Source organism: Aegilops tauschii, chromosome 3 (assembly GCF_002575655.3).
Source record: "Aegilops tauschii subsp. strangulata cultivar AL8/78 chromosome 3, Aet v6.0, whole genome shotgun sequence".
Taxonomy (NCBI): domain Eukaryota; kingdom Viridiplantae; phylum Streptophyta; class Magnoliopsida; order Poales; family Poaceae; genus Aegilops; species Aegilops tauschii.
Window position 1 is genome coordinate 279,891,851 of NC_053037.3, and position 16,415 is coordinate 279,908,265.

A 16,415-nucleotide genomic window follows, 5' to 3' on the forward strand; every position below is an offset into this window, starting at 1 on the left:
TCCTAAATTAGGTGTCTATGGTGCCCAAGGTTGCAGGGGCATTTTGCGAAGAATCCGAGTAGCTCAGGCCATGCACTTTGACCCGCTGGCATGTGTCAGCACTTGAGCGATTTGTACCTCAAGTGCACGTCCAGGGCAAGTTATTGTACCTTCGTTGTAGATTTTGTAAGTTCTTGTAAGAAAGTGAACCAACCTGTCAAGTTTTTGTAGCATGAGCACAGTTACCTCGTTTTTTTGTTCGAACGATGTATTTTTGCTACCAACAAATGTTTAGTTACGTGTGACATTCACGTGTATGATGGACTTGCATGAATGTGCATGAGTTTGAGGGTTTGGATTTGGGGTGTGTGGCTGCCTGACATGCTAAATGAGGAGCCGTCCGACGCTCGCGGGAGTATAGGATGTCAGATTTGCCAAGTCTAGTAGTGGATGCTCTAACTTTGTGTTCCTTGCAACTGGATATTGAAAGCGATCGCCTTGAGGCGGTCATGATGATCAATAGTAGAGAAGGCAACAAATCGACGTACGTTTTTTCGGTCGAGGATATCAAAAGAAGCATGGAGGAACGAGATTATTGTATTACTCATATTGGCCGTAGTCAAAATAAATATAGTCATTTTATGGCAAATTTCAGTAGATCTGAATGCGGTACTGTTGTTTTGCTTGGATCAGCCCCCCGGGCTCTTTAGATGTTTTTGAACTTGATTGTAAACTTTGAGTTTTTAGAGCGGTACTGTTCTTTGGCTTGGATCAGCCCCCTGCATATTTGCAGTGTCGCACAAGAATTTATTTGCAAAAAAAGAACTTTATCTGTGGCTTTATTTACAAAAGTCGGGCACAGTGGCTTTTCTCTAAAAAAGATTATTTATCTTTGAAATAAGCAAAATATTAAGCAGCTAGCGACCTGACCACCCAAGAGGCCAAGAGAGCGTCAGCCGCGGACGCTATTCGCCGGGGAATCCACGGTGCCGCTCGCCTCTTATCCCTCCAAAGTCCAAATCCAAACTCCATGAGAGAGAGAGAGGAGAAAATCGAACGCGAGGAATAATTTCTCAATCGAATAAGTATATCTCGAGAAAGAAAATAAAAATATCACACCACTAGTATGGCGCTGCTGAGCCCGCGTGTTCCGCGGCTGCCCCTCGCCGCCCACTCCGCCGGCGCCGGCGCCGGATCCCTCCGGTGCTGCGTCCGGGTTGCTGCCTCCGCTGCGCGATGCCAAGTGACGGCGTCGGGAAGCGTGGCGGCGGGCTCCTCGTCGTCGTCGGAGCTGGAGGCCATCCGGTGGGGCAGCGCCAAGCTGCAGGGAGCTCGCGAGGAGATGGAGGACGAGGTCGTCCTCCGCCCTGACTCCCTCCTCCACGGCTTCTCCTTCGCCGCCGTCCTCGACGGCCACGCCGGTTTCTCCACCGTCCAGTTCCTGAGGTACGCACGCACCGATCATCTCTTTCTTGAGCTGCGGTGTCGCACGTTTCACGGCCACTTGACCCGAATTTTTTTTTTTGGTATGTTGCAGGGACGAGTTGTTCAAGGAATGCGCAGCCGCGTTGGACGGGGGCGCGGTGCTTAACACCAAGAATCTCGAGGCCATCACGGACTCGATCAGGCGTGCCTTTGCCACCATGGACGCCAACCTCTCCACCTGGTCAGGCTCTGTAGGATCATTTACCCATTTTAATGGACACAGTCCCCGCATGCCACTGACAGGAAGATCAGTTCACTATGTTTTTTTTTCCGTAAAGAAAACATGCCACTGGATAATAGTTTTATGAGTAAAAGGTGCTTGAGTTTCCTACTTCCCTTCATGCCATTCCATAAACTACTTGTTAGTACAGGCTCCATTATGTGTGAAAAGACCATTTTGCTCCTGCATTGCAGATTTGATGCAGTTCCCTCCATGATATGCTAAGCATACAATAGTTCTCTCTATACCACTTTTATCGTGCTATGCCATATTCATAGTGGACGTTTTCTTTTTTTCATTTCTTCGAGCAACGACTTCTCATCAAAGTTTTTTTTTTTAATTATATGTTTTTGGGAAAACAGCAACTTTTATGTGACTTAACAGAGCTCTTCTAAACGGAGGATAACACAACAGCATGAAGGGGATTCAAAACTGTTATCCATTGGCATGTCTTTGTATGTGGTCTAGAGGGAATTGATCTACTTACCAGTGGCATGTAGGGAATTCTCTCATTTCCTTGCATAGCTGTGTTTCGGAGGCTTCCTTGTCCAGTTTCTTACATAGCTATGGAAGTTTTCAGTTCTGACATTTTACAAGCTTCGTTGTTCCTTCTTCATAGGCTTCAGCAAATGGATAAGGAAGACGACTCTGGTGCCACGGCCACGGCCTTGTTTCTGAGGAACGATGTCCTTGTTGTCTCGCACATTGGCGACTCCTGCTTGGTAGTAGCATTTTTAGCAATGTGACATTCAAACTTTATTCTAGCTTGACGTTTAATTGTCTGAAAACTTTTTGTTGGTTGGTGATAATAAGATGGCCGACGATTTTGATTAGCAGGTCATATCGCGTGGTGGAAGACCTCAGTCTCTGACAAATTTTCATCGACCATACGGGAACAACAAAACATCCCTTGAAGAGGTCAAGCGGATTAGGGCAGCAGGTGGATGGGTGTGTTTCCTCTTCCATAGTTCTGCTGAATTGCCTTACCTGAACTACCTGGTTCTAATTTTACATAATGGAAGGGCAAGTCTCGTGGCCTCTGATGAACTACTGTAGTTGTACCCTTAAAAGTATCAGGATGCTCTGTGAATATGGGCCGCTTACCATGACATTCTCTTAATTCTTTACTCCCACACACAAATAAACATGCTCCTTTTGTCATATAAATCGTTATCTGTTTACCGTATATGGGCAACAATCAACACAAAAGTCCTGCTGAAAATCTAGCACATCTAGGAAACTCCTACATTTTGTTGGCAGCTGCATGTTTGTGGTTTAGGGGTACACTGCAAGTTTGAGAGATTTTTTCAAGAAGTTGTTTTTTTTTAGAGTAGCCTTTATCGAGAAGTTACGTCTACAATAGATAGACCACATGGCTAACGAATGCTAGTTGCCACAGGCTTGGTCTCCGACAAATCATGCCATTAATTTGCAGCATGATTTCTTCTACAACATTCTACTTTTTCCATTGGATAATACTTGCATATGCATGTCCTTGATATTCCAACAAAAATAGTCAATATTGCTATAGTTTTGCCCCTCTTATAAATATTTGTGTATTGTTTGATTCATTTGGGGTCCTTGCATCTGTTTCCTGGTTGTACCGCTGAGTGCCTTCGCATTCTAAGTTAATGATCATAGATTAAGTCATCCTGCTTCCGTAAGAACTAAATATTGCAATAACTGCCATGTTCTCTTTCACTTGGGTGTCATCTTTATGTTGCTTTACAGATACTCAATTTTTTAGTATTAAGCAGCCATACTGTGTTTAGTTTCATATGCTGAGCTCTCTCTAATCAGTGCCTAAAACCTTCAACATGCTAGTCTCACACTTGTGGTGAGTCTTGTTTTAACAAACTCGAACATTATTTCATAGATTCGTGATGGACGCGTATGTGGAGACATTTCTGTATCTCGTGCTTTTGGAGACATAAGATTTAAAACACGGAAGAATGAGTTCGTCTCTTCTACTCCCTGCTCTTTTTACACACAATTAAGCATTCCATTTGTCACATTATTCCCAAATAACATTCCTGCTATTTTTAACATCTCGTGGAGTTATGCAGGATGCTAGTAAAAGGAGTTAAAGAAGGAAGATGGACTGAAAAATTCGTTTCACGGTATAGCGCTGAATAAAGTTATGTTCTATGTTATTTTCTTAACTGCCTGTGTTTTCATTTCCTTGTTTTTGTATCAATAAATTAAATTCTCTCAAACAAATCAAGTCAGGCTTTTCTGTAACAATAAGGCTATTTGTTTTAGGAGTGTTTTTGCTTTCAATTATGTGCCAAAACTTTTTTCGGTGGAATATGTCCAAAAACACGCTCTTTCAGTAGTTTCTACTTTCATGCAAAACTGAAACCTCTGTATACCGGTTTCATCTCTAATGGGGGGGACTAGCAGTTGAATCCGTATCTATTAAGTGCACCTACTTTCAAAGACCTTCTGTTATGGCGCTGCTAGAAGGAGGGCGCGAGAGGGCCGGCCGGGGGCCTTTTTGCCCACGGCCGGGCAAGAGGGACGGGATTTCCTTCTTAATTCTTGCTTGATTAGATTGATACATCTCCTCTCTTTATATAGAGAGGTTTACTTGACTCCCAAGCAAGGCTTACTTGACCCCTAAGCAAGCGACCCTTATCTCTAATTAACCCTAAGACTAATGGGCCCATTAGGCCCATTACGTACTCTAACACTACACCCCACCTGGACATGCAGCTTGTCCTCGAGCTGCAGCCTAACCAACTTATAACCATGACTCGACGCAACAAAAACCTAACACCTAAAAACAAGCCTTTTACATCTCGGCTTGTTTTATTATTCTCAACCTGAAATGGACTGGGACGCTTTATTTTGGACCCCTTAACAAAAGTGGACACCATCCGCACGTCGGACGTGCACGTGTACAGCCACCTGGATCCCATGGACACCACCTGGACAAAAGGAGTGCATGTGTATGACCACCTGGAAGTGGTCGCAAGAGTGACCAGCAGAGGCGCCCTCGCGGCGGCCGGTGGCGGAATGCAGTGGTGCTACGCGGTGCGCTGCTGTCGGTGACACCATGCCTTCTCCCTGCCGGACGGCTGTTGGTTTGCACCGCACAGGGAAGAGTGGAGGGCTTGCGATGGAGAATGACGAGGAGGGGTGCGCCCCCCCAACCGCCGATGTCGCAGACTTTGAGGTCGTTGCCCGCGGGGAAAACAGCATGCCAGCTGCCCGTGGGGGAAACCGCATGCCCAAGATCCCCGACGCAGCGGATGAGATCGAGGTCCTTTGCGCAGCGAAGGGCAACTTGGAGGAGCGGCAGCTGCAGACCACGCATCTCCCGCACACGCCGACGCGCTAGGAGGCCGCGCGCAGCGGCCTGCAGCCTCACCGCCGCCGACACGTGGCGGGTAGCGATCCAAGACGAAAACGGTGACGGCGGGGACTGGACTTGGTGAAGTGGGACTCCCGCCGGTGCGGTCGATGCGGGACCGGAGCCGACCGGCGGTGGCTGCTGCGGTGGCGCACCGGGCAGCGGCTGCTGCGGCGGAGCGCTGGGCGCGGAGGCCGCCAGGAGCGGCGGCTGCCACTGCAGCCAGGGCTGGGCGGTGGTGGCGATGGATGGCAGCTGCAGTGGCCCGGTGAGCGCGGCGAAGGCCGCCTGGTGCGGCGGCTGCCACGGCAGCCACAGCGGCGCGGGGGCGGCGATGGGCGCTAGAGGCGCGGCGGGAGCCGGCGCCGGCCACTGCGGCCACTGTGGGGCGGCGGCGGCAGCTGCAGCTGGGGCTGCAGCGTCCCAGCGAACGCCGCGGAGGCCCCTGGATGCGGCGAGTACCACAGCAGGGCCGGCGGCCCGGTGGCGGCGGTCGGCGGCAGGGGAGGCGGCGGCTCGTAGGGGCTGGCCAGGTACAGCCGGATCCCCTGGACGGCTGTGACGAGGTCGTTGAGGACCCAGGTGATCTCCTCCGGGGTGTAGGCGGTGGCCGGTGGTGCGGTGGAGGGCGCTGGCATCTGGGCGGTGGCGGCGCCGGAGGATGCGACCAGCGGCGCGGACGGGGAGGGGAGCGGCGCGGTGTAGATGGCCAGCGGCGTGGTGGTGACGGTCGGCAGCGGAAGCGACGGGGTGGGCGGCGGCGAAGACATGATCAGAACTGAGCTACCTGATACCAAATTGTTATGGCGCTGCTAGAAGGAGGGCGCGAGAGGGCCGGCCGGGGGCCTTTTTGCCCACGGCCGGGCAAGAGGGAAGGGATTTCCTTCTTAATTCTTGCTTGATTAGATTGATACATCTCCTCTCTTTATATAGAGAGGTTTACTTGACTCCCAAGCAAGGCTTACTTGACCCCTAAGCAAGCGACCCTTATCTCTAATTAACCCTAAGACTAATGGGCCCATTAAGCTCATTACGTACTCTAACACCTTCCATTTTTCTCCACTGTTGACAAATATAACTGTGCTCCCTTTTCATTTTTTTCCTGGTGGATGAAATCTAGTGTTTCCATAATTTGGCAGATTTGCTTGGAATTTTTTTTGGCGTCTATCTTGAACATGTAACTGCTCATTATTCAAAACCTCTCTCTACCATGCTTGATGGTAGTTGCTAATTAGCAGTTGAATCCGTATCTATTAAGTGCAGCTACTTTCCAGCGACCTTCCATTTTTCTCCACTGTTGACAAATATAACTGTGCTCTCTTTTCTTTTTTTTTCTTTTCCTGGTGGATGAAATGTAGTGTTTCCAAAATTTGGCAGGTTTGCTTGGGTTTTTTTTTCGCTTCTATACGGCTCATTGTTCACAACCTCTTTCTTGAAGTTTCAATAAAAAAAACTCTTGCTTAAAGGTTTGCATGAGATTTTATAATAGCTCATTGTTTGTCGGACCACAAATGATTTGCTTACCTGAGGAGAGTAAGCTTTCTGTTGAAACACTCTTTTTTTGATTTGATAAAATATTTTATCTGTACCTTGAGTTCTTGTTATAACTGGAATGATCATTTTATGATCAGGGATTTGATGAAATTTTTCCATTATTATGGTTGAAAACTATCCTGAATTATATAGTCTCAATAATTATCTGCTTATTCCCACACATTTAATGTTTATCCAGCTTCTGTACATGGTTTTGGTTGCTACTGCACAGTATGAGATGACTGGTATAATAAGAAACGACATGTCCAATTGTGTACCTTAATATCCTACAACAAATTACACAGATAACATTACCATGTTAGATGGTGAATATTATAGTTCCAACCATAACTCTTGCCATGAAATATCATGTCGCCAAAGCTGAGCCTACTGTGGTTTACAGCACTTTTGGTAGATGGTGTACTGTACTTTAACTTTTTTTGATTATGCAACCTCTTATGTGCAGAATAAATTTTAAAGGGGATCTAATAATCTCTTCACCTGACGTATCTCTGGTGGAGCTTGGACCGGATGTGGAATTTGTTTTGGTAGCAACCGATGGTCTTTGGGATTACATTAAAAGGTAAATCCACGACATTTTTTGTTCTCCATGTTTTTAGTTGTACAGCCTTGAGTTTGTCATTTTTTCAACCTCGTAAAGAGCTTTAGTTATCTGTTTAACATAATGACCAATATAGCTGACTGTATTCTGCAGCACTGAAGCTGTAGCTTTTGTCAGAGATCAACTATGTCAACATGGAGATGTCCAGGTATGCAGTCTCTCTCTGCTTAAATAAATGATACTCACTATATGCCTTTTACAGTACAGTACATTTTTGTATGCTTGCTTATTTCTCATTTGGTTGTTTGTAGCGGGCCTGTGAGGCGCTTGGGGAGAAAGCTCTGGTATTGTTGTTTGCCACCTTCATATCTTCCATTCATTGTTTCCTTTCCACCTTTATATTCGGCGTTTATTAAACCTCATTACAATAAACTATGTTCTGATTTTCCTTTAAAAAAAATGATTACAGGATCGGCGGTCACAAGACAATATTAGCATAGTCATAGCTGACTTGGGGTACTGGTTCTTAAACCTTTTGACATGAAATTTGTTTATACCATTTTGTTATCCGTGGTCTTTCATGCCTAGCCTAATTGACCATCTCTTGGCTTATATTCCTACAATTTGTTTTTTTTCTTTCCTGGCAGGAGGACAAACTGGCAGGAGTTGCCCGTTCCAAGGCCAAACGTGTTGTTGGAGCTAAGTCAAGCAGTTGCGACTGTAGGGGCTGTATCAGTAGGAATTTGGATTTCATCGCTTCTCACTTTGCAATAGGCCTAGTTAAGGTCGGGGGTGACATTTTCACATCTTCGGCTCCAGCTGCAAATATATATGTATATCCTTATAGGTAATTAGTTTCCTGATTAAACTGTTCAGTGGTATCTGGACTGATGAAAAGAAGAAGAAAAACTTGTGCTCCAGCTGCTATCTGGCAGCGTACTACCATAGGGACCTGTGAGACGCCCGTCTAAACTTTCCTTTTCTCTTTCCCGTTTTATTGGGGGATATAAAACCTTAAAATTTGGCACGCGACCGACAACATTTGATACCATCGCTCCTTTCTAAAATGAGACACTTATAAATTTCTGCCGCACGATAATTTATTTTGTGATAGCATGAGCATGGTTGTATGCACTGTCTCTGTAAGTGGTCGACACTACACTGAACGGAATATCAACCTCTGTTCAAGACGGTATGTATACAGTTGGAACGGGTGGCCATGGAGTTCTTTTACTGAACATGGATGGCAGCACAATCTCTGGATCAGTCTACCTCCTCCTTCCATATAGGCATAGTGTCAGATATAACTTTACTAGTTATGTCGTTTTATTTTCTTTTTTTGTTTGACTTGTTGCCTATGGCTATGTGCATGCTAGCTATGCTGAGGTTGGCGGTCGCTTAATTCAATTTGTATCCTCTTAATGCTAGTTGTTGAGTTAATAATAGCGCTCTTTATCGAAAAATGAGCATGGTTGAAATCCGCATCAGATCTAGTACATACATGGTTGCAGTAGCTGAGCGTGAAGTGAATCTCAACGGGGAAAGGACAAACGAAGAAAACGTAACTGGGGCTTAGAGGTTTGTAGGAGAAAGCAAAGGTGTCATGTCCCAGGATTGATTGGACTGAGAAAACAATACACCCGAAATATAAAAGAGAACGTGGATGAGTAATAGAAGAATCGAAGTTTGGGGTAGGAACAACAAAGCACGAGATGGGGAATCAAAGAACAGGAGGAAGGAAAAGGCATCGGCCTAATGCATTTTTTATCGACGGCCTCCCTCTTGTACGCATTGTCCATCTAAAATGTAACATCACATATTGTCGCATTTTAGGGGGTGAGAATGTCATGGGAGTGCATTTTAGAATTAAAATACACATATTGTGGCTTCTAATGTATATCAGTTGTCCAACTCTGAATTTACCAAAAAAAGTTGTCCAATTTTGAAGATTGAAACATAAGTTTTCTTCTTAATGTCCAGTAGGTGAACATCTCCCTGACATTTAAAAGTGTTTCTCCAACAACATGAGCAATGGAGTCTGTCTCAAGCACATGCCTACACTGAAATTGTTCGACCTTATCAGAACTACTGTTGTAACCAGCCTCCAAGTATGCATGTTGAACCAGATGTACTGGTTGCACTGTTAGATTTGTTTTCAAGACTGAAACTGACAGAACCAGTCCATATGTGTAAATCCCAATCAAGTTCGCATTACCAAGTCCCACATGAAAAGTTAGCCGATGGTTCGCTGATTTGTCCAAAAAAATAATTCAAAGTGGGTGGCAACCAACTTGAACTGCTACACAAAAAATATCTTATAGACTATTGGCCATTGGGCGTTGCTAGTGACTTTAGTCCTACCTCGGTTATGGGAGGATGTTTGGACCATCTTATAAGGGAGAGTTCCACACTTCCTTTAGGCTAGTCTTTTAGGATGTAGTGGGCTCTCTACTAGTAGTAGTGGTGTGTCCGATGCACATAAAAAATGTCTAAACATCGACCGGATGTTGGGAGCTGGGCATGAGACCGAACAATTGGTATAAGAGCTAGAGCTGCGTGCCCACTTGGTGGGCTTCCCAGGGCAAAGGGAGAGCTAGAGCCGCGTGCCCAATTTTTGGAGTTACAACAGTATTGCTTTTGTTCAGATCATTACAGACTGTTCTGTTTTTGACAGATTCTGTTTTCGTTGCATGGTTTGCTTGTTTTAATGATGCTCTGGATTATATCTGGGGTATAATTCATGGAGAAGTTAGAATACAGTAGGTACTATGCAATAATAAAATATGAATGGGTTTATAACAGTACCTAAAGTTTATGATTTCCTTGTTATACTAACCGATCCCGCGAGGTTTCTGTTGAGTTTTGTGTGCTGAAATTTTCAAGTTTTGGGTGAGATCACGATGGATGAAGGAATAAGGAGTGACAAGACCCTAAGAGCATCTCCACTCGCCCCCAACAGGCCCCAAGCCACTTTTTTATCGCCGGCTCGAAAAAATCGGCCCAGTCGCACAATTTTCGCCGGTTAGGGCCGAAATTGGTGCCGGCAGACCCAGGATGAACTCGGCGCGCCGGGGGGCGGCTGGGGAAACGATTTTGGCGCGAAAGCCTGGTTGACCCGCCGAGTCAGCGACTGGGCGACGCCGAGAATCTTCGTTGTCCTCATCGCCTCGGTTTCCCGCGGGGAATCAATGCGAAGGCTGCCACCGGTCAGCCTTTCATTGATTCACGGGTGACGCAGTGAAAGCGCCACTGCCGCGCGTCCCGTCTCCTCCCGCCACGCGTCCACACTGATGCCGCCCGCTCGCCTCTATAAAAGCCGCCCTCCCTCGTCGTTGGCCGCACACTTGGTCTCCACAGCCTCTCTCTCTCACACCGTTGATGCCCCTCTCTTCTTCGCCGCCGACACCCTCTCTCTTCCCGTCTCAAGACGCGAGCATGGCCGAGCGCTTCCCCGGCGACGGAGCGGCGGCCAACGGTTTCGGCCGCTGCCACCTACACGAGGCGGAGGCTCGCCTCCTCTGCGAGGCGGACTACCCGGCGCCGCCCGACATGTGGGTGCGGGGCTCGTGGAGGCTCAGCGCCGGAGGAGTCCCGGTGCCACCGCCGCCGACTGGTGCTGAATGACGCGCTGAGATCGCGCGGATCCAGTCGTCGCTGCCGGAGGACGCATGACAGCAGCCGAGGTACGCCCCAACGGCCACAATCTGCGGACGGCGTACTTCGAGCGCCACCAGGAAGACCAACTCAGGTCCACGAATGGCGCCCCAACATCCCGCGGTCGCCACAACTCCGAGGGCCGGCGGCAATGGTGGGGCGTCCCCGAGCGCACTCTCGAGGCCGTCCTCGTGCACATCGAGGGCGGCAACTCGTCCCGGATGGAGTATCCGGCGTCGTCCTTCTCGCGCCGGAGCGGCGCCTCGTGGCGGCCGAGGCGCATGGCCAGCATGTATTCTTCGTCCTCCGGCTCCCACTCCTCCGGCGCACGGACGCCACTCGCTGGCGTGAAGGCCGAGCCCCAAGATACGTCGGAGCGCCGGCGTAGTGGCACCCTCGTCATAAACAAGGGCCGCCGCTGCCAACCTCCCCCATCCCGCGGCCATCTTCGCCTGGTCAGGCCGAAGGAGCTGGCGATGCCACCAGTTGTCGTCAAGCAGGAGCTCCTCGACATGGCCGTCGCCAACGAGACCGTCCTCAAATGGGCGCGGGACGACTATGTCCGGGAGGAGATGGAGCGCCAGCGCCGCGCTCTCAAGGAGATCGCCACTCGGCGTCACGGCTGTGACGAGGGTGGCCTCGCCATCCTCGACGACAACAATGAGGAGGCGCCCGAGCCGTCCAACCCCGTCCGCCACGGTGACCCAGGGCAGGGCTGCAGCAAGGACGGCGACGGCGTGCAGGACGACGACGACGGCGGCGACGACGATGGCAGCGACTACACAAACTTCTACATGCTCCTCGGCATGTAGAAGGCTCAGAGGCGGCGACATAGTAGTAGTAATTTTAGTTTAGTTTTTAAATTATGTTTTAAGTTTGCACAAATATCAATCAAAACGCCTGAATTTTCGCCAAATTTGTGTCATGTTGTATGAAGTTTGGCTGATTTTGGTTTTCAAAAACCAGCATGGGGCCAACTTGGGGCGGTGGTTGGGAACCTGACCGCCCCCAAGGCGAAAAAAGCATCGACGAGCCCCCAGGAGGCGCTATTTCAGCCCCTGGGGGGCGCCGAACGGCTGGAGATGCTATAAGCTTGGGGATGCCCAAGGAACCCCAAGGTAATATTCAAGGAGAACCAAGCATCTAAGCTTGGGGATGCCCCGAATGGCATCCCCTCTTTCGTCTACAATCCATCGGTATATTACTTTGAGCTATATTTTTATTCATCACATGATATGAGTTTTGCTTGGAGTGTCTTGTATTATAGTAGTATTGGCTTTGTTTGCCACAATCATTGTTTGCTGCACACACACCTTTTGAGAGGGATACACATTTATTCGCAATTTGTTAGAATACTCTATGTGCTTCACTTATATCTTTTGAGCTAGGCAGTTGCTCTAGTGCTTCACTTATATCTTTTAGAGCACAACGGTGGTTATATTTTAAAGAAATAGTTGCACTCTCATGCTTCACTTATATCTTTTTGAGATTATAATAAATAATAATGGCAATATGCACATGTTATGAAATTGGTCCTGATATGATAGGTATTCAAGAGGGATATAATAAAAACTTTCATGTAGATCACTGAATATGAAAAGTTTCATTCCTTGCAATAGTTTTGTGATATTGAGATGGTAATATGTGGGAGGAACCAATGAATAATTGTGGTTTAGCTAGAATATTGGTGTTAAGATTTGTGATTCCCGAAGCATGCACGTATAGTCTCTAGTTATGGTAAGAAGTTGGAGCAAGATTCATTATTGGGTGAGGGTCGGGGGGGGGGGGCGATGGTTAACTCCTACCAACCTTCCCCTAGGTGCATGCGTAGTAGTACTTTGCTTCGAGGGTTAATAAACTTTCGCAATAAGTATGTGAGTTCTTTGTGACTAATGTGAGTCCATGGATTATACACACTCTCACCTTTCCGCAATTTGCTAGTCTCTTCGGTACCGTGCATTGCCCTTTCTCACCTCGAGAGTTGGTGCAAACTTTGCCGGTGCATCCAAACCTCGTGATATGATACGCTCTATCACATATAAGCCTCCTTATATCTTCCTCAAAACAGCCAGCATACCTACCTATCATGGCATTTCCATAGACATTCCTAGATATATTGCCATGCAACTTCCACCGTTTTGTTATTATGACATACACCTTCATTGTCATATTAATTTGCATGGTCATATAGTTGACATAGTATTTGTGGCTCAACCACCGTTCATCATTATCATACATGTTACGCTAGTATGATTGCACATCATGGTACACTACCAGAGGCATTCATATAGAGTCATATGTTTCAGTTTTATCGAGTTGTAAGTAAATAGAAGTGTGATGATCAACATTATTAGAGCATTGTCCCAGTGAGGAAATAAAAAAAGAAAAAAAGAGGCCAAAAAGAGCCCAACAAAAATATGAGAGAAAAAGAGAGAAGGGGTAATGTTACTATCCTTTTCCACACTTGTGCTTCAAAGTAGCACCATGTTTTTCATAAAGAGAGTCTCCTATATTGTCACTTTCATATACTAGTGGGATTTTTTCATTATAAAACTTCGCTTGTATATTCCGATGATGGACTTCCTCAAATGCCCGAGGTCATCATGAGCAAGCAAGTTGGATGCACAGCCACTTAGTTTCCAGTTTAAGCTTTCATACACTTATATCTCTTAGTGCATCTGTTGCATGGCAATCCCTACTCCTTGCATTGCCATCAATTGAAGGGCATCTCCGTAGCCCGTTGATTAGCCGCATCGATGTGGACTATCTTCCTTTTTTGTCTTCCCCTTATTAATCTCTATCACCACATTCTATTCCACCCATAGTGTTATATCCATGGCTCACGCTCATGTATTGCGTGGGGGTTGAAAAAGTTGAAGCGCATTAAAAAGTATGAACCAATTGCTCAGCTTGTCGTCGGGGTTGTACATCATTTATATTTTGTGTTAAGAAGATGGAGCATGAAAAGGCTATATGGTTTTGTAGGGATAGCATTCTTTAGCATTTTTATTTTGAAAGGCATGATTGTTTATTGGTATGCCTAAGTATTGATGTCTTTATATCAAATTATAGATTATTGCTTTGAATCATTCAGATCTTAATATTCATACCCTGAAAGAAATATTACATGATGAACATGTTAGGTAGCACCCCACATAAAAAATTCTGTTTTTTATCATTTACCTACTCGAGGACGAGCAGGAATTAAGCTTGGGGATGCTTGATACGTCTCTAACGTATCTATAACTTTTTATTGTTCCATGCTATTATAGTATCAATCTTGGATGTTTTATATAACTTTTTGTGCTATTTTATATCATTTTTTGGGACTAACCTATTAACCCAGTGCCTAAAGCCAGTTGCTGTTTTTTGTCTGTTTTTGGTTTCCCAGGAAATCAGTACCAAACGGAGTCCAAACGCTACGAGACTTTTTGATGATTTTTTCTGGACAAGAGAGACCCTAGAAGCTTTGGGAGGAGACCAGAAGGCAAACGAGGAGACGACAAGGCAAGAGGGTGTGCCCTGTTACCTTGTGAGCCCCTCGTGGCTCCGTCTGACCTAATTCCACCTCTATAAATTCTCTAAAATTGGGAAATCAACGGAGAGCCACCCAAAACACTTTTTCCACTACCGCAGTTTATGTTCTTCTGGGATCCCATCTGGAGGCCTTTTCCGGTACTCTACTGGAGGGGGGATCAATCACGGAGGGCTTCTACATCATCCTTGCTGCCCTCCAATGATGCGTGAGTAGTTCACCACAGACCTACGGGTCCATAGCTAGTAGCTAGATGACTTCTTCTCTCTTTGATCTTCAATACAATGTTCTCCTTGATTTTCTTGGAGTTTTATTCAATGTAATCTTCTTTTGCGGTGTGTTTGCTGGGATCCGGTGAATTGTGGGTTCATGATCTGAATATTTATGAATATTAATGGAGTATTTTCTGAACTTTATTATGCACAATTGTTATAGCTTTGTATTGCTATCTAATCTGTCCGTTTGGTTTGGCCAACTAGATTGATTTATCTTCACTAGGAGAGGTGCTTTGTAATGGGTTCAATCTTGTCGTGCTCTATATCCCAGTGACAGAAAGAGACAAGACACTTACTTTTATTGCTGCCATTAAGGGTAAAATGACTAGGTTTATTCATATTGATTGGGTTTACTTTTTCTACATCATGTCATCTTGCTTAAGGCGTTACTCCGTTTTATACTTAACACCCTAGATGCATGCTGGATAGCGGTCGATGGGTGGATTAATAGTAGTAGATGCAGGCAGGAGTCGGTCTACTTGTCTCGGATGTGATGCCTATATACATGATCATTGCCTTGAATATCGTCATAACTATGCGCTTTTTTTATCAATTGTCCAATAGTAATTTGTCTACCCACAGTATGCTATGCGTTCGAGAGAGAAGCCTCTAGTGAAAACTATGGCACTGGGTCTACTTTTGTCATAAATAAAAGCACAAAATTACCTTGTTGCAATTTTTACTTTATTTTATTTTATCTTTGCAATTTATGTATTTACCACTACAAGATTTATCCTTGCCAGTAACCGCCAAGGGGATTGACACCCTCTTGTTTGCCTTGGGTGCAAGTATTTGCTTTTGTGTGTGCAGGTGCTGTTCACGATGCTTTGTGTGATTCCCCTACTGGATTGATAACCTTGGTTCTTAACTGAAGAAAATACTATCTCTACTGCACTGCATCTCCTCTCGTCTTTGTGGAAATCCCAACGCAGCTCACAAGTAGCAAACCACACTTGGATAGATAACTTGCTTGCAAAAATTTGCATGGCAATATGATAGCAGTAACAGTAACATGATTGCAAACTAGTAGCAGAGTGTAACAGTAGTAGTAGAAAGCGTAGGCATGGAAGTAGATAGTGGGTTTTGTTCACATGAGATTCACTATGTAACGGACAGAACGCAGAGCGACAAAAAACTAGATCCAATTCATCAATCTAATGTAGGCATGCATTTCATATATAGTTGTATGTGTTTGCGGTAAGAACTTGCACAACATCTTTTGTCCTACCCTCCCATGGTAGCGGGGTCCTAATGGAAATTGAGGGTAATTAAGATGCTCCTTTTAATAGAGAACCGGAAAAAATCATTAACACACGGTAAATACATGTGATCCTCAAGGTAAAGTCATCCCCGTCGATATCCCAATTGTTGTCACTTTGGGGTCTAGGGTTCAGAACGATAACAAGTGCATACAACTTGTAGACAGGATCAAGAACACAAATATATTCATGAAAAAATAGAGTGTTCAGATATGAAATCATGGCGCTCGAGCCCTAGTGACAAGCATTAAGCATAGCAAAGTCATAGCAACATCAATCTCAGAACATAGTGGATACTAGGGATCAAGCCCTAACAAATTGGCTCAGTTACATGATGAATATCATCAATCTCCATCTACCTCGGTATGCCTACAATGAAATAAGGAGGAATTTTTATAGCATAGGTCAAAATAACATGAAGGAAAAGTGGTCTATGCAATTCACCAAATTGATTAAATGCCTCTTCATCTCTATATTTTTTTGTGTCTTAATAGGAAAAGGCATAGGTTTTTGTACCCATGGTTCCCTCTCTCTACCATGTTTCCTAGCAACATAATC

At 45.7% G+C, this 16,415-nt stretch overlaps 1 protein-coding gene across 2 annotated transcripts; it reads left to right on the forward strand.

The window, feature by feature from the left end:
- Nucleotides 1-921: 921 nt before the first annotated feature.
- Nucleotides 922-8,161, forward strand: LOC109738730 (probable protein phosphatase 2C 5). Of its 2 annotated transcripts, none has more exons than XM_020297815.4 (11): nt 922-1,425; nt 1,517-1,645; nt 2,304-2,406; nt 2,522-2,632; nt 3,561-3,640; nt 3,751-3,804; nt 7,039-7,155; nt 7,288-7,342; nt 7,446-7,478; nt 7,604-7,650; nt 7,782-8,161. In XM_020297815.4, the coding sequence occupies exons 1-11, from the start codon at nt 1,106-1,108 to the stop codon at nt 7,906-7,908; spliced, it is 1,176 nt and encodes a 391-aa protein (XP_020153404.1). In that variant the 5' UTR covers nt 922-1,105; the 3' UTR covers nt 7,909-8,161. The 2 variants fall into 2 exon arrangements, with proteins under 2 accessions (XP_020153404.1, XP_020153403.1); XM_020297814.4 differs by having other exon boundaries at nt 954-1,425; nt 2,519-2,632.
- The last annotated feature ends 8,254 nt before the right edge of the window (nt 8,162-16,415 follow it).